The sequence below is a fragment of the Myxocyprinus asiaticus genome, chromosome 35 (assembly GCF_019703515.2).
Source record: "Myxocyprinus asiaticus isolate MX2 ecotype Aquarium Trade chromosome 35, UBuf_Myxa_2, whole genome shotgun sequence".
Taxonomy (NCBI): Eukaryota; Metazoa; Chordata; class Actinopteri; order Cypriniformes; family Catostomidae; genus Myxocyprinus; species Myxocyprinus asiaticus.
The window spans coordinates 3,762,658-3,782,482 of NC_059378.1; the positions used below are offsets into that span (position 1 = coordinate 3,762,658).

At 38.6% G+C, this 19,825-nt stretch overlaps 1 protein-coding gene across 5 annotated transcripts in view; it reads right to left on the bottom strand.

Annotated features, from left to right (window-relative positions):
- Nucleotides 1–19,825, bottom strand: part of LOC127426172 (cyclin-dependent kinase-like 5) — a 60,135-nt gene that overhangs the window by 18,004 nt on the left and 22,306 nt on the right. For all 5 annotated transcript variants that reach the window (XM_051672785.1, XM_051672786.1, XM_051672783.1 and 2 more), the window contains exons 4-13: nt 16,817–16,862; nt 15,409–15,545; nt 15,051–15,171; nt 13,161–13,220; nt 12,209–12,299; nt 8,274–8,463; nt 7,182–7,262; nt 6,843–7,009; nt 3,705–4,000; nt 1,820–2,622 (exon numbers count right to left, since the gene is read on the bottom strand). In XM_051672785.1, coding sequence (XP_051528745.1) covers nt 1,820–2,622; nt 3,705–4,000; nt 6,843–7,009; nt 7,182–7,262; nt 8,274–8,463; nt 12,209–12,299; nt 13,161–13,220; nt 15,051–15,171; nt 15,409–15,545; nt 16,817–16,862 — 1,992 coding nt within the window. The remainder of the gene's footprint in view (nt 1–1,819; nt 2,623–3,704; nt 4,001–6,842; nt 7,010–7,181; nt 7,263–8,273; nt 8,464–12,208; nt 12,300–13,160; nt 13,221–15,050; nt 15,172–15,408; nt 15,546–16,816; nt 16,863–19,825) is intronic.

Consider the following 19,825-nt stretch of genomic DNA (forward strand, 5'->3'; position numbering starts at 1 on the left):
CAATGGACAGTATTTGCTTGTAAATGATCATTTTTACCCAATGGATTACTCCGTAAATATTGATCCATGGCAGTTAATATTTTGGCTTTTATCATCATTTATGCTTTTCTTTCTTCAGAAAAAGTGTTAACAAAATCAGACATTTTAGCCGGGAAGTTTCTGAAATTTGGTTGATTTGACAGAATAACCTAGTTGTGATAAATGGATTGGTTTTAGCAGCTGGCATGATCATACTAACACTTTCACTATGAAAAATGAGTGTTCTATATGACAAAGATAGGCAAAGGAGGCTTTACCCAACACCACAGATGACAGGGACTCTGTGTGACTGAAAGTGGGTGAACATTTCTGCACTACAAGGACTGGTGAAAAACATGGTTAAAGATGTGCTTTCAATACTTCCAGCTAACAATAAAACATCCTAATATACATTTAATTAAAGGAATACTCTGGGTTCAATACAAGTTAAGCTCAATCAACAGCATTTGTGGGATAATGTTGATGACCACAAAACATTATTTCGACTCGTCCCTCCTTTTCTTTAAAAAAGCAAAAATTGGGGCCTGGGTAGCTCAGTGGAAAAAGATGCTGGCTACCACCCCTGGAGTTTGCTAGTTCGAATCCCAGGGTGTGCTGAGTGACTCCAGACAGGTCTCCTAAGCAACCAAAGTGGCCCGGTTGCTAGGGAGGGTAGAGTCACATGGGGTAACCTCCTTGTGGTCGCTATAATGTGGTTCGTTCTCAGTGGGGCATGTGGTGAGTTGACCGTGGTTGCCGCGGTGGATAGCATGAAGCCTCCACACGCGCTATGTCTCCGTGGCAACGCGCTCAACAAGCCACGTGATAAGATGCGCGGGTTGACGGTCTCAGACACAGAGGTAAGTGGGATTCGTCCTCCACCACCCAGACTGAGGCGAATCACTATGTGACCACAAGGACTTAAAAGCACATTGGGAATTGGGCATTCCAAATTGGGAGAAAAAGGGAAAAAATAAAAAAATAATAATTTGTAATAATAATAATAACTTACATTCTCTATAATTTAAAGGAGTGTACATCCAAATTCTGACGAGAATCACATTTTCCATGCATATAAAAAAGCGTGTCACTGTTATAGAAATATGCCTGGCATTCAACAATGACGCAGTTAATCCACAAAAGAAGGAAATTCCATATTTCTATTCTTTTAATTCATTGCATACAGTCCATTTACACTACCAATGTCTTATTATGAATGTGCTATCTTTGTTTAAATCATTGGTGCTTGAGGGAATGGACTATATAATAGGACGCAGATGCTGGAACTGAAGGACCTCGCACGAAACGAAAATACCAAACTTCATGGTCATGCCCATTGACTTTGCGCTTATGACTTAGAGCATTGTGTTGCGAGTAACGCAATGAAGAAATAATCCAAAGTATTTAGATTGCGTTATTGACCTTGAGTAATTAACAGAATACGTTACAAATTAAACGCGATTAATCTGAAAAAAATTTTTTTTATCCAGCCCTCATAAAATGTTACTCTCAGTCGCCAGTTACTTTCATTGCATCTTTTTTCCATACAGTAAATAGTGACCACGCCATCCTAACATCCTCTTTTGTGTTCCACAGTAGAAAGAAAGTCTTATGGGTTTTGAACAACATGCGGGTGAGTAAATAATAAAAGAATTCACATTTTTATGAACTATGTCTTAAAGAAGTATCCAAAACACGACATATGAGCAATGCTGGTCTTTACAACATGGTATTTGAAGTTGATAACAGGATCCTAAAAGCACAACAGCTCAATGAGATAAAAAGAAAGCAGATCACTGACCCTGCTCAGATCTTGTGTGAGTTCCTCTCGGGAGGAGCTGGTGTTGTGTCGTGGGAGTGTACGATGCTGTAGCTGCGGAGAGAGGAGTTGTAGGCTGCTGGCACGCGTCGGCACTCCCTGTCCGACCACCAAATTCGCCTCCTGGCCGTGCGGTCGGTGTCGCTCTCTCCGCACGTACATGGAGTGGCGATGAGGCCGTTGCTGCGAGGAGAAGGGGCTGGTGTAGCCGAGACCGTAAGGGTAGGACTCGCGAGGGGAAGGGAGATTGTGAGCCTGCCCACCCCCTGCTCCTGCGGCCCTGCTTGGGTCGAGCGTATCGGAAGCCTTCGGCTCATCCGCCGTCTTTTTCCGCCCTGAAGAACGCCGTGAGTCCAGAGTGCCCCCTTCCAATCGCAGGTTCCCCCGGCCACTGGGACTATGACCCTGCCGTTCTGCCCCGGTGTGTCGCTCCCCTCTGGGGCTGCCGGGAGCTGCGTTTAGATCCAGGCAGCTGGACGGGAAGTAGCGGGAGCCCGAGCCCGCCATGGGATCGTCCAGGTGGAGTCGTGTCTCGGCGAGATTCCCCACGGACTTGGCGTCGTTCAGCGCTCCGTGGCTCTTGGACAGGCTGAGGAAAGACGAGGTGCTTTTGGAGGAGGATGTAGAAGGCATGGATCCGTGCGAGGATTCCATGTAATTGTGGCGACTGTGCTTGTCCCCAGACTGCAGCGTGCTGGTCTTCCCTTCCAGGAAGGATGAGTGGCGACCTGATTTGGAGGATTTGAGGTACTTGGCACCAGAGGTGTCCGCTCCTGCAGTGGCACCTAGGTAGTTGACATTTAACACTTTTTAAAACTTTACCTATCCTGCAGTGATACGCGAAGTTTTATGCATGCAGTGATAATTTTGTCTTTTGATGAAAATTTTGTCAATATTTCATCATGTCATATTCATTGATTTTAGTCAATTTTGTCAACAAAAATAACATTTTAGTTGATGATAATGTTCAAAATGACAGACCAAAACAGACCAAACTTTACCCAAATATTCAAATATTTTGAAAAATGTATCAACTACTTACAATTATTTAAACGTGGGTCATTGACAAATAAGGTTGTCCGAGCTGATAAAAATTAAGTTTAAAACACACGTGTCATGATTGTAGAAATTTAATCTTTGTGTCCAATTTGGCTTTATAATTTTTTTGAAAAACTTGTAAAAATATATATATATATTTACTGACATGTGAAAAAGATCATACGGTGCAACCATCAATTAAAAGGTTTTAACCTTTTAAGCTCTGAGGGTGTTTTTAATGATTTCTTGTTTCAGTAGCATACCCAAAACGAAAGGCTTATAGCTATACAAAAAAACAAAACAAAACACAAGTATATATATATATATATATATATATATATATATATATATATATATATATATATATATATATACACACACACACACACACACACACACACACACTACTCTATATACGTCTTTGCTATTATTGGCAAAAAATAAAATAAAAAAACGATATATATATATATATACACAAAAAAACTGAATAGATCCGGACAAAAAATGAGCGTTACGTCACTGACCCATGTATCAAACTAATATTGAAGATGAATATGTTTAATATATAAGATTAAACAACATGAAAATAATAAAACAGTCCTGAAAACCTGAGCTCCTGAAATAACAGCATAACAGAATATACAGAAGTATTAGCTATTTAAAGTTACTCTGTTGTGAATTCCTCACGTTTAGACACTTTAGGATATTGCGTTACATGTAGTGAGTTTTTGAGGAAACTACATGTTCACAACGCAAGTTATGCATTTTGACTACCATGTAACTTAGCTCAAGTTATCCTGTTCATTTAGGGTTAGGGTTAACTACCCACCTCCAGCTTTAGGCCCCAGGTTGAAGTCAAACTCGGTCTTTCCCTTTGCTTCTTTGGGACTGAGGAGGTGGGGAAGGTTGTTGTTGGCCAGGTCTTTGTTGGAGGAGGTAGAGCGGCTCAGGGTTTGGGCCTGGTAGCTCTTGGGGTGTAGGGTGGGACTCAGGGTGGAAGAGGTCGGCATGTTGCTGCCGTTCAGGAAGCTGTCGGTGCTCCGGTGAAGGTCCTCGTGACGTGGTAAAGAAGAGCAGTCCTTACTGTTAGCGTGCCGGTGACCTGAACTTTTACTGCCGTGGCTCCTGCAGAGGGATAAACAGTTAATGTTTGTAATATACAGTGTATAGGGCAGACAACTGTGCACATGTGTGTTTTCTCCAGCACAGGTTTTGTATGTTGGTTTCAAAAAAAGATCTTGTGTTGGTGGTTAAGATGGTGGGGACATGTAACACATTCCCCCATCACCACCCAAAGTTCACATGAAACCTACAGCACATTGGTTCCATTGTGACAACTTGCCACGCATAGTTTGACAATGTGTCTCAATAAGCTATTGGGGCATTTTGTCACAAAAGCTCAGTGTGTGTTCAGTGAAGTGTATCTTTTTTTCTGGGCAAGAATGGTGAAAATGTTCAATAGCTTTTTTTGTAGCCAAGACTGTAAGGTACTGTATGTGGCTATGCAGAAATTGACTTTCAAAAATAAACCCAACCTGAGAAATATTCACTAGTGTAAAATGTAATACAACTAGACCCAGTCTCCCCGATCTAGAGAAAAATGCTTCTTTTTTACGTTAATAACAATAGTAAATACACCTTTTCAATACAAAATACAGTATATTATAAGCAAACCATTTTCCATAGAGCATCTTGTGTGCTTCAGAGGAAGGAAATCTGACCTTTTGTACACTGGGCATGGCCAATGTCACAAATGTGCTTATCTGAGTAGAAATAGTTTGACCTTGAAACAGTAAATGTATTTCTTATTCATTTTATGTCATTACATTACAATTCTCAAAATTCTAAAACTTTGCTCATTTTCAGATTTTAATTTTATTTTGAATCCTAGATTGACCTACCCTGCGGTGTGACATGCTATACTCCATCTAAAATGGTTTATCCTTTTAAAGTTAAAAGTTTTATGCGCTGCAGCTTTCATGAGCGCTTTCATAGACAATGTGGTCTCTGATTTTTGGACCCATATATGCATATATACACATTGTACACATATAAATAGACCTTTGTAAATATCTACATTTAACAAAATGTCAAGTGTAATGTGAAGTGTTTTTTTCACTTTTCTTTAAAAAAAGCAAAGATCTGTGTTACAGTGAGACACTTACAATGGAAGTCAATGCGGCCAATCAGTAAACGTTAAAATACTCACCGTTTCAAAAGTATACACACAAGAAGAAAACAATATGTGTGTTAACATGATTTTTTTTGTGTAAAGTTATAGCCAATTTTACAACTCTGTAAACCCTAAAACACTAAATCGACAGTAAAAATGACAAATTTAACCAACTTTACAGCTCAAATAATACACAAGTTTTAACAGAAGCATTAATGTAAGTGCTTTTATAAAATTATAAGCTTTACATTTCTGACTTTAACCTCCTGAGACCCTGCGTCCACATGCGTGGACATTAAGTTTTGGCTTCACTATAGGCTATGCATAATTTAATTTATTTTAATCTGACTGATCTCAGTTCAGAAGACTCTGGGCTGTCATTAAAGGGTTAAACTTTTGATGCACCGAGTCATGTGACAAAACAACATGGCGCTGATCACAGCGGAGTTTGTGTTTGGGAGAAACTGCAACAAAACTACATCTGGTAAGAAACCTAATTATGTTTTTACATTAAAACCTGTTTGAGTCAAAAGAGTAGAGTCTCTAGTTTCATCTGGTTTCATCGATTTATCACGAAACGGCACACTGTTAAACACAATGACCACGTACGTGGACTATAGGCTAATTGTCCTTAAAACATCCTATATTTAATGTGTATTAACACATTGAGAATCAGTAGGTTCATCCAAAAGCTGTAAAATGTGTCTTTCAGAGGCTTTATATGGAGTTAGGATTAAAATAAGGTACATTTCAAACTGTTCTGAGACCAGTGCAGACAGACAGCACACTGGATGTTAAGTCATTCACTAAATAGGGAGCAAGGGAGCATCCTATAGCTCTCTATGCAGTTAAGTGCATTCACTCCTAAAATCTGATCAAAAGTTCAGTTTCAGGCTGCAGATGATGTTTGGATCACTCAACATGTTTGACAGACATGTGACAATGATAATCAGTACATAGATTCACAATTTATAATGTATCATTTTATTTTAACATGATTGGCAGTGATTGGATGATGCTGGACATTACTTTGAATCAGAATTAATTATGATAATTTCTGATGTAATGTCTGTAACGTCTCAAAAACATGAATAACCAACACTCCTGGAAACATAATAAACAATTTTCTGAAAAAAATATGACTTTCTATAGCTTGGTATTATTTAAAATTTTACAATATAGTCCCGCTGTCCACATACATTTTTAGGAAAACTTTTTGGTTTAAAACATTTTTTACATTTTTTTTTTCATATTTCTTAGGGGCAACTATTTTCTAATCAAAAATGGAAATATAAAATGCACACAGCAGTCACACTCGGGTCTCAGGAGGTTAAACCCTCCAAAAATTTGCCCCATTCACTTTCATTGTAAGTGCCTCGCTGTAACCTCAAATTTTGCTTTTTTTCCCATCTTTCATTTTTTTTTTTAAAGAAAAGGAGGGATGAGTCAAAATGATTTTTTGTGGTAATCAGCATTATGACACAAATGCTGTCGACTGAACCCGGAATATTCCTTCATCACATTTAAGCATATTTCAATTCATTCCAAAGAATTCCACTAAATTTACCTCCATATGAAAAAAGACGGCAGATTCCATTTTGGCCTAACTATAGGTAAACCCTTCATATTTTGAGTGTAAAAAGATTACTCTAATTGTGTGGTCCGACATATCAATCTTTGACTCCATTGCCGTGAGTTTGGGACGGGACTACTTGGTTGTTTAAACAATGACAGATGGGGGCAGGAGGAATGGATGGTAGGAGTGCTGTGTGTTTATGTGGCAGTATTGCTGACCGGCTGGGGATGGTGTTGTCTCCGTGGTACGGTTTTCTCTTGGAGGAGCGAGGTGGGGTGGGGGAGGGTGGAGCGGGCCGCTCTGGACCTCTCAGACCCTGAAACACGGGGTGGTTTAGACATTGCTCGGTAAGAAAGCGCTCCGTCGGGTTCAGGCACAGCAGGTTCTGACAGGATGAAAAGGAGGAGGAGAGTCAAGCCACAGACGAACAATAACACCAGTCTTTAATAACACCTTGCACTTGAGGGTGATATGACACCTGCCATTTATTTTTAAATAAATCAACACCAAATATATCTCAACTGCTTTTCTCTGATGAGCGTTGCCGACTCCTTTACCTTTATTAAATCCAACATAAGTCCATTGATGATACCCAGGTACCTTCGCTCAAGCGTCTGAGGATGACTTACAGAAGGAAACTGTCACACACACACACACACACACACACACACACACACACACATGCATAATTAAAGAGAGACAGAGACTGAAGAAACATCTTGAGCTGAGCAATAGCATATTTATAAGCTATCAGACTGTGGTAGAAATCTCTGACACTTGAAAGGAAAGTCGTTCCAACCATTTGACTCTTAAAGGGATAGTTCACCCAAAAATGAAAATTCTCTCATCATATACTCACCCTCATGCCATCCCAGATGTGTATGACTTTCTTTCTTCTGCTGAACACAAATTAAGATTTTTAGAAGAATATATTAGCTCTGTAGGTCCATACAATGCAAGTGAATGGTGGCCAGCTCCAAACAACACAGAAAAGTAGCATAAAAGTAATCCATATGACTCTAATGGATTAATTCATGTCTTCTGGAGGGATATGATAGGTGTGGATGAGAAACAGATACATTTTTAATTGGTTTTTACATTCTTCTTCTTTCGTTTTTGGCGATTCACATTCTTCATGCATATTGCCATCTACTGGGCAGGAAGGAGTATTTATAGTGAAAGGACTTAAATATGAATCTGTATTTCACCCACACCTATCATATTACTTCTGAAAACATGGATTTAACCACTGGAGTCTTATGGATTACTTTTATGCTGCCTTTATGTGCTTTTTGGAGCATCAAAGTTCTGGTCACCATTCACTTGCATTGTATGGACCTACAGAGCTGAAATATTCTTCTAAAAATCTTAATGTGTGTTCAACATTAATGTGCATAAATGAGACAGAACTCTTTATGAAATGATACTGTGTATGTATTTGCATGTGTGTGTGAATATATGTGCTGTGATCAGCGCTGTCAAGGCAGAACCAGTTGTGTTTCACACTGGCACATAGCAATACATGAGTCATAGCCAGCCACTTATTCAGAATACTGGGATCTGTGCCATAAGAATAGAGAGGCGGCGAGAAGTGGAAAGCACAAAACAGAACAGGACAGGACAGAAGAGTGAATCAGACACGTCCTTACTCTGAGTCCAGCGAAACGAGGGTTGTTATAGAACAGCTTCATCTGCTCTGGTGGTAAAGGGCCCAACACCTTCTGAATGGTAAAGAGCTGGTCGATCTCACTTTCGCCCGGAAAGAGGGGCTGTCCATCACTCAGTTCTCCCAAAATACACCCCACTGACCACATGTCCACCGCCTTACCATATGGAGCCCTGCAAGAACCAAGTAAGAATCAAGTACAGATGAAGTTTTCCATTACGTTAATGCCAAACATAAATTATCATTCCAAATACTTGCATTTCAATTATTGCAGATGTCAGTGCGTCAATACATTTCTCTGTTTTTTTATTTGGTTGTCAGCCCACATATAAAAAACTATTGGTTGGTTTTGCAGATTAGAGAGGAAAAAAACTAAATGTTGTTCCCTGCCACGATGCTAGGGTTGTTTGGGTAGTCACAAGCATGTTGCTACTGTATGCGCTTGCTAAGGTGTTCAGAGTTGTTTTTAGCATGTACTGTAGCTATGTGGTTGCTAGGGTGCTTTAGGTAGTTTCTAAGATGTTGTTAAGCGGTTGCTAGGGTGTGTTTTTTAATGATATAGATTATGATACATTCTGAGACTCTCAGCCTAAGAAACTGCTGAAAAATACAACAACAACAAAATAAGCCAAAAATTTACTTTTTTTCTTATTTGACATTATATATATCTCTGGATGTAAATAAGGTGGCTCCGGCAAACTGCTTTTGTTTTGTTCCCAATCATGTCAACTGTATATGAGAAAAAAAAATGTGTTAATACGACAAAGCAATCAAAAGTTATAGCATTATAAAAATGATTTTTATAGTGTACAAAAACGTCTCCATGTGTCCAAAAGCCTCTCCAAACAAATAAATATACTAATTACACATGCAAACACAACAATAACTAAAGGTTTGCATTGTATGCAGACATGAAATTAATAATGAGATTTCACAGAATGAGTTTCATTCTGTGCCATTTGAGTCATCATTGAGTCTGTGGCGTGTACTTGGCGCCATCTCCTGGTGGCCATATGTAACATTGTGCTTCGTGTGGATTATCTAATGATCTATGCATCTGATTACCTTGTGTGTGGGCTCGTTTGAAAGATAATCACCTCCTCTAAGTAATAGTATGTGATGTTTTATGTTCCGTTTATGTTTTGTGAAGTTATAAGTAAAAAAGCGGCATATAAGCAACACCAACGTAATTGTCTAAGACATATACCTATATTACTCGCTATATTTTTGTCTGTGAGTAAAACAAATAGGCTGGTCATATTCTACTATTTTAGAACTTTCAATCAACATATGGCACATGGCTGTTTGATCAGTTTGATATTTTTACTGATTACAATAATATGTGCAGTGAAATAAAAAAAAAATCATCAAAACGGAACACTTCTGATTTGTCTGCAAATTTCAAAGCACTTGTTCAGTTTTTGTCATAATGTCTACATGCATTGGAAACTAGATTTTCTAAGCTTTCAAACGATACCTATTTTGTGTTTGTCAAGACTGTAGTTATTAATATATTGACTTTTTTTTCCCTCTGCACCAGTGGGCCCATCCGAGCTTAATGGGTTAAACACAGAATTCAGATGTGCTGGGAATGATACTGTGGTGGGAATTTTCATGACTTTCATAAAAAAATTATATGTAGTCTATGTTTTTTTTTTCCATCTGTTTCATTTTCAGGCATGCACGGAAAAAAAGATGCAATGAAGATGCCATTCTGGCTAACATCTTTTGTGTTCCATGAAAGAAAGACAGTCATACCGGTTTGAAGCAATATAAGGGGGATTATGACAGAATTAACATTTTTGGGTGAACTATCTCTTTAAATATAGTAATAGTGATGCTTGCCTTGCAAGCACCACTAATAATGAAAAAGAGAGATGAGGAGAAATGCATGCAGAACTGAGAGAGGGAGAGAAAGGGGCAGAGAACTGGGCAGAGAGACAGACATAACACTGAGACAAATCTTTGCACAAACACACAGCAAGAGGGAGGGAGAGAATATTTGTGTGGGTGGAATTTAAATGGTGAGAGTTTCAAAAAATGTTCAGCCGCATTTATCTAGTCTAGTGGAACACACTAGAAAATAACGATTCAATGGCGACAAGGACAAATGATCGTGCACCACACTCCTAATGTCATATATAATGGATATATCAAATCAACATTTCTATAAAAGATATGCTCTCGATGCATATTAGCGTTTGAGGGAGGTTCGTTTTTTCATGTTTTCTGGCTTTACAAAAGGGTTGAGATTTTATGTCATATTTGAGTTTGTAGCTCTATAACAAAACCTAGTGAGCTGCCTCGCTCCCTACTGCCTACATAGGCAGATGCCTTCTAAGGCAGCTTCCTAACCATCATGGAACCTTGTAAGTGACTGAATCAGAACGCTCTACAATTGTAAACAACATCACAGGAGAATCGACTAGCAATTGTTTTTACTAGAGTTTGACGTTAGCTTCTTGCTAAGCTAACAGTGTGATACTTTAATAAACACCAACAATCATGCCACGGTCCAAATCAATGAGATCACATTTTTTTCCCCTTTCTGAAGCTCCTGACCCATATCTGCATGATTTTATGCACTGCAGCCACAGGATTTGCTGATTAGATAATCGTATGAATGATGGATCTTGGTACCAGATGGGTTGGTTTGAGTATTTCTGTAACTGCTGATCTCCTGGGATTTTCACACACAACAGTCTCTAGAATTTACTCAGAATGGTGCCAAAAACATCCAGTGAGCGGCAGTTCTGTGGATGGAAACACCTTGTTGATGAGAGAGGTCAACAGAGAATGGCCAGACTGGTTCGAACTGAAAAAGTCTACGGTAACTCAGATAACCACTCTGTACAATTATGGTGAGAAGTATATAATACATATGTATTACAAGTCCCATCTGGGCTTGTTTTGTACATCAAATAGTGTTAAGAGTTCCTTTCTCCATCATTTTATCACTGACAGGGAAGCGCTGTCAGAGACTCTTTTATTTACTGAGAAAACAACCTCCGCGACTCTATCATAGGAGAGTATCACTACAGTACCACCCACAGAATGTCAATGGGCCTGCCGCGTTATGCTATTTTATGCTACACTTGTAGGTCAGGGGTACTCAATAGGTGGACTCTGGTCCGGATCCAGACCAAGGACAATTCAATCTGGACCAGATTGAATTCCCACGCTTATTCCTGCGCTGAACGTGCTTTATTCCCGTTCCGCATGCATTGCCTCTCTCCCCGCTATAGAGGCGCCGCAAAAAGCCTGAACTGAACGTAGCTGAAGGTGCGGTTATTTTAGCAACAGTAGCCGAGACACCGTTAGCGATACTGGCATCTTTAGCTTAAACACACTGCAGAAAACAAAAATGAAGCAAAATGAAGCTATCTTCATCTGTCTGATGTGTGATTCAGACGGTTCAGCTAAGCCAGGTTCATGTCAGGACAAGTTAACGTGCCGCATTTAGACTATAACATTTTTTACTGTCTAAATTTAGCTTCATTAATCAGGATGTTATGAGCCTTTCATAATAAAACAGATTTTTGTTCTAATTTTGTGAGAATTAATCAGAGATGTCATCATGGCATGGGTGGCAAGGAAAGCCTATTTATACTTAAATTAAGCAAACAGTATTTTTATGCTTCACAAAATTCAATTTGATGTTTTTTTAATTTATGAAATTGAAAAGTGTAAATCTTAAAAATAGGCCAAAATATTTTTTGGAGTGTAGGTTAAGTTTTTATCGTATCGCTGTTCAAATCGCAGTCACAATATTTTTTAAAATAATCGCAAAATGACTTTTTGCTAATGACTTTTTTTCACTGCTAAATTAAGAGTAAATGCATCATCACTATCAGTAATAAAAGGTCCATAACAATACAACAGGAAGTCAATGACAAGCCTGAAGAAATAAGGACTTACCCCAGAAGCAGTTCAGGTGAGCGGTACCACCTGGTGGCCACATACTCAGTGTAGTTTGCATCACTGCCTTCAGAGAGATTGCGGGCGAAGCCTGGGGGTGTTAAAGGAAATGAAATCAAAGAATGATACAGGAAAGAAAAATGTATCTGGCGCAGAGCAAGACTGCACATAACATTCAGAGATCTCAATTAATCTTGCCACGCTCTTCCCTCTAAAAATAAAAGTCTTCTTCGAGGAATGCATGTGAAGTGAGTCATGCTCAATTTCCGTGGTGTTCAGTGTGGAGGCAAAATGTAACCCTGAGTGAATCTATACATTTCAGGAGGGACAGCACCTGGAGGCTGGACTCACAAATATTAATCTTATGAGATGTTGAGATGACAGGCTGAGTTTTGATTTGATATATCTTAGTCTCACATTACTACACTGTAAAAACTGTACTACACTTTGAGTTTATCTATTCATTATTTTAAATAAATGAGTTCACTGATATTAACATCACATTAGAGAGAGTACAACAAAATATAAAAGCTGCATCGAGATGCATTACAGTAGTTGTTAGAACCAAAAGCTGCAATAATTAAGTAAATCTTTGGATATTTTTTCATATCTGAAAATCATTTCAGGCTACCCAAAAAGCAGAAGCTCTTCCTCTTCTGAGATATGAGTTGATATTTTAATCATTTGCAATTTCATTCTGTAAAATCGTATGTATGGCACAACCCAAAATCGACTCTGAAATCTGCATTACCGAGAATAAGCGGCATCACTTGAACCTTTGCAAACCGTGAGAGTTGGACAAAACCATTTTAATTCCCTTCCACGCATCCAACTTTTTGGGGGGTTTCCAGACGTCACTGCAGAACTCATGACGCCTAAAAAGGAGACTTAGCATTCAGCGAGACAGATCAGTGTGAATATGGGGGTGGCTGGTCCTGAATCAGATGCTTACCGAAATCACACAGCTTCAGGATATCATTGGAGCTGATAAGGAGGTTTTCAGGCTTGATATCTGCAGATAAGGTGTAAAAGGGGATAAAGAGTTTCTGATTTAACCCACTTTTCATGTAAACAAAGATTGCACCATTAACAAACAAAAAATTTAGGACAACATATAAATAGTAGTCCTGTCAAATTAATTGCATATACAGTATTTACTGAGAAAGGTCCCCACATAAAGATAATTTAGCATTTAATAATTAAAATAACTATAAATATAATATATAATAAATATTGTAATTCAGATAATTCATGCTTTTATTGGTGGAAAGAATATGCGAAGCAAACTCGGAAACTGATCAGACCAGTATGTGTGTTAAATCTCGGAACAACGGTAAAGCGCATTTTATAAAAAGCAAACTTTCACCACTTGTTTTTCTGAATAATAACATGTAAAATGATAAAAATGTGATTGCCTTTATGTAGACTCAGAGTTTATAACTGTGCATTACCCTAATGCCATCAGTATTTGTTTCTATGTAAGCTCTGAGTGAGTGCAAATGTATTTTATGGTTATTCTTTCTTGATCTAAATCTTTCTTGTTTTCCATTTGTATTAATGCATATAGTTCATTAAACTTTTACCCAAAAGAAAAGCATAGTTTGTTGAAGTTATCTTATTTTTTATAACTGTTTATAAATGTATGTGTCATATGTGTTATTTTTAACGTGCATTTTAATTTACGACTAATCGAGTACTCGTTTTTTGAACCATCCCTAGCATGTTGCCTGTACAGCTGGAATTGCGCAGACTGCCCCCTACTGCATCAAGATGGTACATCAAGCTTATTCCTCATTTCTGAATTTACATACCGATTGGGGGCATGATTAATTGTGTAACATTTTTTTACAGGTTATCACATAATTAATCACACTAAATCAACACGTTAAATCAACTAGATACCAAACTGATAGCATACTATCCAATTGAATACCTCATGATCTGTTAAACCACAACTAAATTAATTTACATTTACAGATTTGGAAGAGGCTTTTATCCAAAGTGACTTGCAGTGAATTCAAACTATTCGTTTTATTAGTACATGCCATGCTAGTTGAGGTAGAGAAACACAAATTTAAAGAAATTTTCAGGGTTCAATACAAGTTAAGCTCAATCGACAGCATTTATAGCATAATGTTGATTACCACAAATATTTATTTTGACTCGTCCCTCCATTTCTTAAAAAAAAAAAAGAAGAAGCAATAATCGAGGTTACAGTGAGGCACTTACAATGAAAGTCAATGGGGGCAATTTTTTGAGGGTTTAAAACCAGAAATCTGAAGCTTATACTTTTATAAAAGCACTTACATTAATTCTTTTAAAACACGTGTTATTTGAGCTGCAAAGATGATTAATTCGTCGTTTTTACTGTCATTTTAGGGTTTGTTTACATTACATTGTCATGGCAACGAAGTTGTAAAATTGGCTATAACTTTACACTGAAAAGGTTAGTAAGACATTTTATCACACTAAAATCATGTTAACACATACAGTATATTGTTTATGTCTTCTGGCTAAACCTTTGAAACAGTGAGTCTTTTAGCACAAAAATATTGGCCCCATTCACTTCCAATGTCAGTGTCCCACTGTAACCCAGATTTCTGCTTTTTTGAAAGAAAAGGAAGGACGAGTCAAAATAAATTTTTGCGGTAATCAACATTATATTACAAATGCTGTCGATTGAGCTTAACTTCTGTTGAACCTGGAACGTTCCTTTAATATAATGTATTTACTCTCTGTTTACAGGCATAACCTGAAATCTTAAAAAAAATGCTTTTTTAAATAATGGCAGAGAAATGAAGATTGAAGTCTACAAACAAAATAGTGCGATTTTCAGTCTTACCCCTGTGAACGATCTCATTCTTGTGGCACCAGTGAATTGCTTTGATCAGCTGTAAGATGTAACTTCGTACTTTATCGGGTGGTGCACCATTGGGCAATTCCTCCAACAACTCCAGCATATTCTAAAATATATAGTGAAACACAAGATCACATCATACTTTAAAACTTGTGTATTTTCTTTAGCCTATATATATATATATATATATATATATATATATAAACAATTAGGCCATGAGCAATTACTTAACAGTGTATTCAAAAACCCCATGAAATATAATGATATGAAATATTATGACAATTTCAGTTTTCCTTGATGTGTTGATGTTTTTCCTATAAGAAGAAGTCTGTTTTAAGCTGACCTTTTCCACATATTCAAACACTAGATAGAGTTTTCCCCGTCGACGGAAAGCCTCTTTCAGTTCAACGATGTTGTCTTGCTTTAACGTACGGAGCATCTTGAGCTCTCGCAACGTCGTCTCTTTAACTTCCTCATTCTCTGTGGAAAACAAATGTTGGTCAGGCAACATACATGCCACTTTCACACATGAAACCCGTTAAATTGCAGTAAAATTGTTGGATTGCCTTTTCTGTAACTGCTATTCACAGATGCAATGGCTTTCTGTCCTTTTTTCCATTTTGCTACCATTTACACAATGGCACCAAAATGCCATTAAACTCTGAGATGTAGTTATTTTATCAGTCAACAAATGCCTTCATTCACTGTATTGTTAACCCTAAAATTAACCCGATTAATTTTAGGGTTAGGGTTACCCTAACCTAACCCCCTAACCCTTAACCCTAACCCCTAATTTCTCAAATCTGATCAGTCTAAAAATATTCGGTATCATACCCTTACGACTACGTAAATGGCTACAGACAAAAACTGGGCAACAAACGACTGAGGATTACTCCAGCTGTCACATCGATCCAATCAGATCACAAAACACGCCCCCTTTCTAGGAGACGTGACAAATGTAAACAAACATGGATGTACGGGAGCGCTGCTCTTGTTGTTGGCGCTACTCTGTTCCAAGTCCCGAAAGAAATGGGCCAAATGCATTTAGGTGGAAAACACAGAGAATGTGACATGAGTTGGTGAGTGGTGTAGCGCTTGTTCGCCATTTCCATTTCTTCACGGCCCAGTTTCTTGGCCTTGTGCGGTCGATTTCCATTGGTTCTAAAATATCAAACATGTTTGATATGCTCCGACTAGATGGAATCATCTCACTATCTGTCCAATTTGACTATATATTTTTGATGATTTAACAAGTTACTTACTGCATTCAAACTAAATGCACATTAAATGCATATTTCAGAAGTAGTACATTATTTGTATTCACATATCTATTCACAAACAGCCAGTGTACGCTGCGGGAAAGGAGACGGAGTCCCGTTCGTCCCATTAGATCATATATGTTCTAAATCTAAAGAAGCCCAAATCTAATTTTGAAAGAAGCGTCCATTGACAGCAGTTCTTTTTTGGGATGCCAAAAGAACCTGGAAGTGCCACCGCCGAACATCTGACATTAGGATATAAACAGATTAGGAATATAAATAGATACAGCCATTTATGATTTTACTAATTTAATAAACATTGGGAAAATTGTCTATGTATAATAAATAATCATCCAAATAGACCCTTGCAGTTTGTAATAAATCATGTACATTATTCTTTGACATAACAATAGCTCATTTCAAAGCCACCAACCAGTAAATTACATTGATGAAAAAATATCAAGCATTCGGTTCAGTCTGGCAGTCTTTTACCTTCGCTGTCCTTGAACTTTTTAATGGCCACAAGCTCTTTTGTCTCCTGCAAAACAGAAATGTAAATTAGTTTGAGCTCTTTCTCAAACATGAGCTTGATTAGCAAGCTGTTAATGAACTGAGAATTGAACCTTAGAAAAACCACACTATGATGCATCAACTCTTTACAACTAAAGCCTTTTGTTCCATTGTAAGTGCCTCACTGTAACCTTGATTTTTTTGGGGGGGGGGGTTCCCCTTTTTCACCCTATTTGGAATGCCCAATTCCCAATGCGCTTTTTTAAGTCCTCGTGGTCGCGTAGTGATTCGCCTCAATCCGGGTGGCAGAGGATGAATCCCAGTTGCCTCTGCGTCTGAGACGTCAATCCGCGCATCTTATCATGTGGCTTGTTGAACGCGTTGCCGTGGAGACATAGCGCGTGTGGAGGCTTCACGCCATTCCACCGCGGCAACCACAGTCAACTCACCACGCGCTCCACTGAGAACGAACCACATTATAGTGACCACGAGGAGGTTACCCCATGTGACTCTACCCTCCCTAGCAACCGGGCCAATTTGGTTGCTTAGGAGACCTGGCTGGAGTGACTCAGCACACCCTGGGATTCGAACTAGCGAACTCCAGGGGTGGTAGCCAGCGTCTTTTACCAATGAGCTACCCAGGCCCCAATTTTTGCTTTTTTAAAGAAAAGGAGGGACGAGTCGAAATAATGTTTTGTGGTCATCAACATTATCCCACAAATGCTGTTGATTGAGCTTAACTTGTATTGAACCCAGAGTATTGAAAGCAAGCTGGAAGTATTGAAAGCACATCTTTAACCATGTTTTTCACCAGTCCTTGTAGTGCAGAAATGTTCACCCACTTTCAGTCACACAGAGTCCCTGTCATCTGTGGTGTTGGGTAAAGCCTCCTTTGCCTATCTTTGTCATATAGAACACTCATTTTTCATAGTGAAAGTGTTAGTATGATCATGCCAGCTGCTAAAACCAATCCATTTATCACAACTAGGTTATTCTTTCTGAAGAAAGAAAAGCATAAATGATGATAAAAGCCAAAATATTAACTGCCATGGATCAATATTTACGGAGTAATCCATTGGGTAAAAATGATCATTTTCACTTATGATTTTGGAGCAAATACTGTCCATTGTGCTTAACCTAGAACATTATTTTAAACCACTATACAAACCTCCAACTAGAACATTTGTTTGTCAACTCTTGGAACAAATCCATGCACCGCCCAAGCTCTGAAGATTTAAGTAGACCATTGAGAGTAGCGTGCGAACCAGCTGCAATTAGACTGAAAGAGAATCCCAACTGAAAGTCCCACAACAGGGCTGGATACCCAGTACTGCAGTACCCACAGCCTTGAAGGCTTCCTCATATATCTCCTCTGTCATTTTCACTTCAAGCACAGCTTGTCAAGAACATATGAATCACAATCAGAAATGATGTGGGGCTGGATACAGGAGTAGCTTTTCCATATTGAGTGACCAGTGCCGCTGCATTGGGTTTTTACAGAAATACGTGGCCTATTTTTCCTCTTCCTTCCCTCTACGCTTTTATTATAAAGGTCTAGGCTACTCAGACCATGGCTTTAAAATCCTTTAATATTAAAAGGATTTTCGTGAGCATAGTGCAGTGGCAAAATATTCTGATATTCTGGTTTTCCTCTCAAGACAAGACCCATTTAAGGGTTCTTCAACTTGACCTTGCAGGAATGCAGAATATTATGAACCGTGTGATTTTGGGTGCTATGTTATTGGGTGTAGCTGGGGAGACCAGGGAATTTTAGGGGCAGGAGAAATACTGATTCTATAAAGCATCGCGTTTCTTTCTCCAACGATTCTCCCTCGATCCACAAAAATGTAGAATACTGTCCACAAAAAATCTTTATCGAAAAGGGTTATTTAAACTTTTTATTCATTTATTTTTGTATTTTAATTTTATCCCCTTTTCTCCCAATTTGGCATGCCCAATTCCCATTACTTACTTACCTCAATCCGGGTGGCGGAGGACAAGTCTCAGTTCCCTCCGCTTCTGAGACCATCAATCCACGCATCTTATCACGTGGCTCATTGTGCATGACACCGCGGAGACTCACAGCATGTTTGGCTCATGCTACTCTCCGCAATCCATACACAACTTACCACACACCCCACTGGGAGCGAGAACCACTAATCGCGACCACGAGGAGGTTACCCCATGTGACTCTACCCTCCCTAGCAACCGGGCCAATTTGGTTGCTTAGGAGACCTGGCTGGAGTCACTCAGCATGCCCTGGATTCGAACTTGCGACTCCAAGGGTGGTAAAAAATGGTTATTTAATTGTTACAGAGAACTGATGACAACACCTGAACAAGCTTTTTTGTTTTTTTACAAAATCTTAAAGAAAACAACCAACAAATGTCCTGTTAGGCAATTCCTCCTCTGCTTTTCTGCGGTGGAGCTATATCTCCAGCGGTAATAAATAATTGACCTTTTAGTTGTGAGCTTTAGCATAATACATACTAAACGGAATGTGATGAAATAAAAATTCCATGTACCAGTGAAATAATGTAATGAATAGATCGATCAACCCCGACTTCAGTGAGAAGCGTCATTTGAAATCATTTGCAAACTCGCGGTGACCGATGAGCATAAAACAGAGCTGGGTTTTGTGAAACATGAAAACAACCTTTGAAGTATTTTCACTGCACAAAATGTAGGAATATGCAATATACTGTACAATAAAAATACAAGAGGATGTTAAAAATAACTATATGTGTACCAATCAATGCCTGCGTTTTCAACTATTTTGCTCATTAAATAGCTACTTGATAGCCAGCTGTGTATTTGGCTTGAGTTCACGTGACCGTGACGTGTGATTGACTGGAACAGACTGAGGTCGGAAGGGGGAATAATCAACTCTGATATTCCCACCTCCGACTTGGTCTGGAACGCCCCATTAATATGACAATATGTAGTTAAATATAAAATATTGTCAATCTTTTTGTAACAATTATTTAATTT